General features: G+C 39.0%; 1 protein-coding gene across 1 annotated transcript in view; it reads left to right on the top strand.

The window, feature by feature from the left end:
- The first annotated feature begins 200 nt into the window (after positions 1-200).
- sax (saxophone) overlaps positions 201-8,783 on the top strand; it is a 118,515-nt gene continuing 109,932 nt past the window's right edge. Inside the window, exons 1-3 of the mRNA XM_067149267.2 lie at positions 201-467; positions 712-941; positions 4,545-4,761. Of these exons, the coding sequence (XP_067005368.2) occupies positions 407-467; positions 712-941; positions 4,545-4,761 (508 nt within the window). The 5' untranslated portion in view covers positions 201-406. The remainder of the gene's footprint in view (positions 468-711; positions 942-4,544; positions 4,762-8,783) is intronic.

Raw genomic sequence — 8,783 nt, 5'->3', positions numbered from 1 at the left:
TCAAACGTATGTATGTCATTTTATGGTCTTTCGGCTGACATAAATTCTTATAATAAAAATTACGGACCTTTGTTCCAGTTTCGTGTAGACATATTATGATCAACTTGGCAGTGCCAGAAAAATGTTTGCCACCTTTGATATTATGTTCTACCAGGTTTTACTGTAAAATAGTATCTAACAGGCCGTGAGGCAGCTTTTTGTTTTTTGGATTGCATGTGTTTAAAACATGAATTTTTTGTGCACTATTGAACTTTCTGTGTATATTTTTATTTCCTAAACGTTGTTAATGGATGTTAGTTCTGGGAGTTCCAGCTGAATTTTGTGTATTTCTTGTATGAACAGTATGGACTGGAAATCATGTAGACCTTTCAACTAGCTGCTTTGTTTATGTTATGGCATACTCAATATGGCTGCTGCGAGATATGTCTCATATTTACTTTTTATTTTAACCCTTAATCTTTCTGCTGGTATGTACCCTTATATTATCAAACTTGGTATATTTTAAATTTATGGAATTTTCTATATAACTTTAATCTGTTATATCTCTCTGTGCATAAGTGAAGTAGTTGATATGTGTGTTTTTTGAGGGCTCCAACTTGTAACCAAGAATTTTAAAGTATAAAGTGGATCTTCCACGGTAGTCTTTGGATGAGTGAATATATTAATTTATTATGAATGGTAATAGATACTTTATTTCTTTTTATGCAATAGGTGATTTAACGATGGGACGCCTCGTAGAACCTTCACTTCATGAAAGCGAAGAGCCACCCGACCCTCCTGAACCACCCGAACCTCCTGGGCTGTCATTTGACAGCGAAGAACATATACGCTTGCTCAACGCTCAAAATAACATCAGAAATACCACACCTAAGAAGTACAAATGTTATGTATGTGAACCGCGTGATTGCAAAGATGTGAAGACTTGTTTTGGTGCCCTTCAGGTAATTTTGAGTGTAATCAGTGTGGTTGTGACTTGCGGGGTGTTAGAATATTTTTGTCGTAATTTTATAATGGCGATTTTGTGAATTATAGTGAATTTAGCTACTTGTCTCGGCTGTGAAGTTATTTGTCAGATTTATTGAACAAGTTTTAGTTATGTAAAGTGATCAATCAGTATGTGTTGACACATTTCCTATTACTCTAATGTGTTATGGTACGACGGAAAACCTATAAAAATTACACAGACCCTCTTCAAAATGTATCTCAGTTCATTTTAAGGCCTTAATAATAAAGTTTTATTGCAGCCAATGGCCATATGTAAATTGATTCTACTCTTTACTATATTCATGTAAGGTCTTTTGCTACACTCATTGAAGTGGTATCATTCACATATTTTCCCACATAATTTGCACACACATTCATCACTTTGTTCGTGATATATCTCTTTTACACATAGCTTATGATGAAATCCGTGTACAGCCAGCCTGTTGATAGCACTGCGCATGTTCTTATTTGGGCCCATCCAGTCTCTGCTCGTCATAGCATCTGTCGCGTAAAACTCCGGCCAGATTTCTTCTCTTTTGCTTAACCTCAGATTTAGGTGAGCAGTGGCTTGAGGTGTCGATGGTACAGAAAGATATCTAAGGTCCTCAATAAGGAAAGACTCCTGAGCTAACTCATAAGCTAGTCTAGATAGAGATGTCTTAGAAATACCTAATATTCTTTTCAGAAAGGTAGCTTTCAGTTTTTCAAGGGTAATTAGGTCTGGTGTTGATAATTTGTCCCAGATTAAATGTATGCCATATGTCAGAATGGGTAGTATCTTTGCATGAAAAAGTTTCATTGCCGAGCCTATTGATATTTTGGTTGGGTCTTGTATATCGTAAATTCCTCTTGCTGCTGCTGCTGCTCTTTCCCTCACAAGTATTTTGAACAAGATCCTGACGTTTGTAGAGTGATGCCGAGGTAACGAAAATATTTACTGTAGTCAAGTCTATCCCTGCATATGAAATTCTATCTGTCGCTGCTATTCTTCCTCCTTTTCTGAAAACCATACAGACTGTCTTGTCCTTGTTAACCTGGAAGTCGTTTGTTTCAGCCCATTCCTATAATCTATCTACCGCGATCTGAAGGTCTTCTCTGTTTCTCGATCCTATTATCATGTCATCTGCGTAGGCATAAAGCACTGTCGATAGATTATCTGTTATTCTTGTGATGTCTGTTGTAGCTACGTTAAAAAGCATAGGGCTAATGGGATCTCCTTGTAATACACTGTTTGTTTGGGGGAAGAGAGTGATACCCCATCATCTATTCTCACACTATTGTAGGCTAGAAGGTTATTTATTACAATCTTAACTCATTGCGGACCGTGGACGGCGTAAGACGTTCAAGCCTGCTCCTATGCTGCGGGCCGTGGACAGCGTAAGACGTTTAATGTTCCGCGCGAAGCAGTGCTGTTTATATTCGTCATGTATGCATTCTTACACCTTAGTCAGCGTTACTGGTTGTAGCAGGAAGTTGGTTGACCTTGTTGAGATAACCCTCTTGTTAAGTGGGCTCATGTTTATCTCAGCAGTTTTAGCTGAAAAATCTCATAACTTCCTCGCGCGTCAAGTCGGTACTTGAGATTCCAATGCAGTGCGTCTCGTCCTTACCGAGTGTAGTATAATGGCTTATAATACAAAATTTCTTACGGAAGATTAAATAGATATTGTTCACAATGATTATTCTGGTGATGAACTTATTCCTGAAATAGACTCAGATAGTGAAAGTGAGAGTGACGAGGAAATTGCGATTCCCAAATCCGATAGGCCTATAGAGAAAAGGGAAGTGCCTGATACATATCATACTAGTTATTGTCCACCCATTCCACCATTTACAGAGAATTCAGGTATAAACGTTCAAATAGAAAATAAGCAGGATATTTTGAGTTACGTGAGTATTTTCATGAATGACGAATTTTATCAGTATGTGTGTGAGCAGACCAATCTATACGCGAGTCAAGAGAGAAGTGCGGCACCCCGGCCTTTCACAAAGAATTCGATCATGCAATCGTGGAAACCGATTAGTCCAAAATCCTGATATAAAAATGTACTGGACCGAAGACCCTGTTATTCATACAACGATATTTTCTAAAACAATGTTCCGAAATCGCTTCCTTCATATTCTTTCATTTCTTCACTTCGATGACAGTAATCGTTATGCCGAAAATACAGATGAGCTGTATAAAATTAGACGTATTTTGAAACCTGTCACAAAAGATATCACACCTTAAATATTTACTAGAGGTAAGCACAAAGTATCATTTTTCTAACTTTTATAGTTTAGGAGTAATTGTAGATTGTATTAAGTGATGCACGTCCAGAGGGCCGGGCATGAAAATGGCCGGTCCCGGCATTCAAGTGTCCCGCTCAGAAGCAGGTACTGAACGTGTTAAGTTCATTGTCTGCTCTAGTCATACTGTTTGATTTTCCCATTAATTTTGATCTGTTGAGCAAATCAAAGGCCTTACTGAAATCAATGAATACAGCATAAAATTTTCCTTTTTGATGCCTAAGTGCTTCTTGCACCTCATCTAGTAAATTAGCGACAGCTTGTAGAGTTTAAAAATAATGCTATTTTCCATCAAAAATTTAAACAGAATCACAGGTCCTTAAGCATTAGTGTTAATTTTGCCAGGATGAGTAGTTCAGACAGTAGATTGCTGGCCTTCGGAGGTCAAATTGGCATCCAGCTCAGTCCAGTATATTTGAAGGTTCTCAAGTTCACCAGCCTTGTGTCGATAGATTTGTGGACACATACAAAAATTCCTGTGGAACAAAATATGGCATGTTGGTGTCTCTGAAAAGTGTTTAAGGAGTTAGTGGTCCAAAGGGGCCACTGTTCTCATGAGAGAGATTGGTCTGGATCTGCAAATATATATTACAGCTGCTAAATTAATTCCATATTTTTCTTGCTGTGCAGGCAGAGGATTTGCAAAGATGGTTAGAGCTACTAAATTACATGTTTTTCTTGCCTTGCGGGTAGTATGCGCCACAGCAATAGTTAAAATCCTTTCGAAGGGACCACTGTTCTCATGACAGAGCTTGGCCTGGATTTACATATATAGGTTACAGCACAGCTACTTTTACTTTGCGTGGGTTGGTAACGGAAGCAGTGAGTTTGGAATTCTGGTAATGACGTCGTGGAATTCTGGGAACGACGTTGTGTCAGCCATTGGCTGTAGTCGTAGCTGGCCGGCTAATGGACCATGACACATGAAATATTTCATCAGGTTATAAAAATAAATGTACCTTTTTGGGCAGGTTGTGTGGGGGTGGGTCCCTGGCATTCATAATGAACACATCTCTCTTCTAAAAAGATTTTAAGGTAAAATTTATTCACAAAGTTGTGTGTTATGTACTGGAGTGCCTATATTACGTGTGTGCACAGGAATTCATAAATATATTCAGAGATAAGTTAAAATTGTTGAAAAATTTTTCCACACTCAAGAAATTGTGCATAGAAATTTGTTTATAATGTTGAAGAAATATTAACCTGGATCTTGTGTGTTAATGTTTGGTGAGGGTGTGGACAATAAATGTGTACTATTTTCTATACTTTAGTGTTGGAAGTCGAGAGTACGGGATAGTGAAGGAGTGGAACGCGTATCGCGAGGCTGCACGACGTCCCCAGATCAAGTTCCACTACTGTGTCAAACGACATCATATTCAGGGCACACCAAGCGACATACTGGGGGTCAGTACTCCATTGAATGTTGCAGAGGAGACTTCTGCAACAATGGCAGCTTTCCTGAACTGCCACCGGTCATCTATTCTCCAAGTAAGACTTCCTAGTATTGACCATATTGCACGAAACCTGCTATTCTCTATTGTGTTTTACTTGTTCCAATGTAACATTTTGACAGTTTATTAACACATTGCTGACTGGACAAGAGTCATTCGCAAGACGAGTATATTTGTTGACATTGTTTAATTTTCTGGAACTAATTAGTAGTCGGGTTTGATAGAATACCATCGTTTGTGTTTTTGGATATTCCATGCTGCCCTTTCTTTTTGTTCCTCTATTTTACACTTTTTTAATTTTGTTTTTCAATCTCGTATTTATGTGGATTAAAGTGCCACATGATGGATAAGATACAATTACTGAAGAGGAGTGGTGGAGGGAGAAGCAAGGGTGGAAAACTACCGTCAACACCCCAACCTGGCAGGAGCTGAACAAGGGGAATTGAGAATTATAACGATGATGGGTAAGAAGGCGTTTCTCCCCAGTGAATCACAGCTGACCTGCATTTAGGGCTGTCATCCAGGTGGCAGATTCCCTGTCAGTTGTTTGCCTATCGATTGTTTCAAGGAAGTTGGAGATCTGTCAAACATCTCCCTTGGTGAATTATTCCAATTCCCCTTCTCATAAACAAATATTTGCCCCTGTTTGTCCTCTTCACATCCAACTTTATCTTCATATTGGGATCCTTTCCGTTTTTAAAAACATTCAAGCTTATTTGTCTGCTAATGCCTTTCCACACCATCTGTCCACTGACAGCTCAAAACATACTACAGTACTGTAAAATACCAGTATAACAAAATTTTGGGGACCTCAGAATTTCATTTATAGTGAAATTTTGTTATACTGAAATAAATCAATTCCTAAGAACTTGCCCCTTGCTAAACTTGTTGAAGAATCTACATTATTTCAACATGAATTTACACGTAAACCTTAATACTGTGTTTGTTAAATGAGGGGAAAATATATACATGAAGAAATTATATAAAGTACAGGTACTTGCAAGAAGTTTTCAGCATCTCAAATTTTACCCTGTACCGGTACAGGGACTTTATATATTGAAAAAGTCTGTGATTTTCTTCTGAACACTCCCAGACACAAACTAATATTCAAGGCACTCAGCAAATACTGCACTTGAATTTAACACAGATTCTGGCACATCACTTCATGACAGAAGAAAATCCTGCTACTATACTTAGCTAATATGTATGCTATTTTGCTTTACGTCGCACCGACACAGATAGGTCTTATGGCGACGATGGGATAGGAGAGGCCTAGGAATGGGAAGGAAGCGGCCGTGGCCTTAATTAAGGTACAGCCCCAGCATTTGCCTGGTATGAAAAGGGGAAACCACCAAAAACCATCTTCAGGGCTGCCGACAGTGGGATTCGAACCCACTATCTTGCGGATGTATGTTCACAGCTGCGCGCTCCTAACCGTATGGTCAACTCGCCCAGTACTATTATGTATCCAGAGGAGTATGAACATTTTCACGAAACAAAATTACATTTAAAGAACACATCTTCTCGTGAGTGCTGCACAATCATAACTGGATGGAAAACGTTTCCTCATTAATGAAGAAAGAGCGAGGGTCTCCTACCCGGTATGTGCGCCTTTGAATGATGAGTGAAGAGCACTGCTATGAGTACTAAGTGAGGAGTAATCCACTCGGCATGTTCGTACCCTAAGGTGGATTTTCATACTTGAGTCATGAGAATGCATAAAGCAAAATAACCTTTGATTTCATCTGATGTTGGAAATCATTGACTCATACTGGGTGTAGTGGGATTTTTTGAGGAGAACTGATCAGCAAAACGGTTTGTTTCGGTAGCTATTACATCCCACGAGGAGCCCTGAACGATGTGCTAAAAAATGTCTAGAGGGGAGAGATCGGGTGGGAGGTTCCTGTGTATGGTGGGATTTATTCCAGATTTCCTGCATATCTGTATTTGGATGGTTTATCACCTGTTTTACTCCGATTCCAGCCATCTTCCGTCACCTTCTTTGTCTTTTGGGGGGCAAGCTGGGCTTCATAATTACTGTCTTGTTCAAATTTGTCGTCACTTTGTCGAACTTTTTTGTTATGTTGCTATCACTCTCACTGCTAGTAAACAAACCTGTATGACTTTCTTAAGCTATATCACTGCCATATTCACTCCCGCTATCGTGTAATATATGCTCAATTTCATTCCTCGTAATACGAGATTTGCTAGAACCGGCCATTTCTGTAGACTACTAAGCGGAAAATCGCCCTACTTTGAGACCGATTGCCTGCAGAGTGATGCAATCTATAATGTTTATTCTGACTTCAAGAAAGAGAGCAGATTTTCAGCTTTCAGACCGTATGCTACGTCATGCCATCTATGCCAGGTGTCTGTGTATGAATGGTCACAGCGTGCGCTACCGTCTGGCAGGCGACCAGGTATGTCAATGAAGTAATGAAGAAGCTGAAGGCGATAAAAATTAATGGAAGGAGCTCCGTCAGCGGATCAATGTCAGTAGGGGAGAGTGGGGCAGTTTCATACAGTTTTAATTTTCCCACCTTTAAGGGTAGTGTGTGCCATCTTTTTTATTCTTATTAACTCCTTTTGACTTCATCTACTTCCTGTGCAAGTTGTAGCATCATAGCATCTGTTGACGAGAAGCTGTGCTGAAAAGTTTAATTTTGGTGATTTTTAAAAAAATCTTCATACTGTGAAATAGTTAGGTAAGTCTTTTGATTCACTGTGTTTGATTCTGAAACAAGTTTCACATCATACTACAGTCTTCACTGCAACTTATGTATAAGTTACAGTAGTCTCCATAACTTATGAAAAGCCACATGGCAAGATTAGTAAAATAACTGCCTATGGGGCACTTTCATACAATGGTTTGGGGCACTTCCATACACCCCCTTATATCTATTTTTAAAGCCAAAAGGATATAATTGGGGCTCCTAGGCCTAGTGGCTGGATTGCAGGAACATCTTTTCTTGAAATTATCAAGCATCTCCAAAAGATATGCAAGTCTTCTAAGGATGATCCCGTACTTGTCTTGTTCGACAAATTTGGTCCATTTAAGACCAGATGCAGGCAAGCATTTAATACATGGATCTATGAAAATCCAGGAAGGACCATATCAATTTATAACATACCATAACTGACAAATGTACCATTCAGTCAGTCATTTTTCAAGATCAACATTGTGTCTTCATTCAGGAAGACTGGACTTTGTTCTCCAAATCGTTTTGTCTTTACTGACAAAGACTTTGCTGCATTTTTGACAACAGATCTCCCAAGCCCTCCACAGGATTGCACAAAAATTTCTACATCTTCAGATCCTGCCCATCATGAGGAAGATTTAATGGGATCATCTGCACCTTCAGGGCAAGAAAGTCATGTCCAAGAACCATCCAGTAACATACCCACTTCAGCTTCTCTCACTTCCACGCCAACACCCAATTCCAAGGCAACCCTCAAAAACCTACAATTACCCCCAGAATATATCCACCCTTACCCCAAAGCAAATCCTATAACACTTAAAGACACTGGATGAGCTAAAGGTAAGTCAAGAATTCTGACTACCACCACTCCTGAAAAAGAAAGATTGGAGGAAATGATGAAGCTTAAGAATAAAACGAAAAGAAAGCCAAACAAGATGACATCCTCGAATCTCCTTAGACGAAAATTGTTTAAATCTGGCAAGAAATCTGTAGGCTTCACTTCTTCAAGCAGTGAAGAAAGTGTTGCTGTAACAAGTGGTGAAAGTGAACTTGAGTTTAGTGACCAAGATGTTGACTTACCGCTGCTTGATAAAAGCAGTGATATTGAGCTTAATGACTTGTGTTCTGGTTGAGTTTGCAAGAAATACTTTGTCAAGTTGATGAGAAAATGAATGATTCAGAGTTTCTCAAACTTTTCACGTACAAATTATAAAAAGAAATTTGTTTTCCATGAAAAGAAAGATGTCAGTGAAATTTCTTGGGCTGATGTTTACACTAAACTTCCACAGCCTACCATGGTTGGAGGAACAGCTCGAGCAATTTCCTTAACTTTTTCTGTAGATCTGACTGAATTCAATTT

Source organism: Anabrus simplex, chromosome 6, assembly GCF_040414725.1.
Source record: "Anabrus simplex isolate iqAnaSimp1 chromosome 6, ASM4041472v1, whole genome shotgun sequence".
In the NCBI taxonomy this organism is placed as follows: Eukaryota; Metazoa; Arthropoda; class Insecta; order Orthoptera; family Tettigoniidae; genus Anabrus; species Anabrus simplex.
The sequence above is the reverse complement of the archived record's forward strand: the minus strand, read 5'-3'. Positions and strand labels throughout refer to the sequence as shown.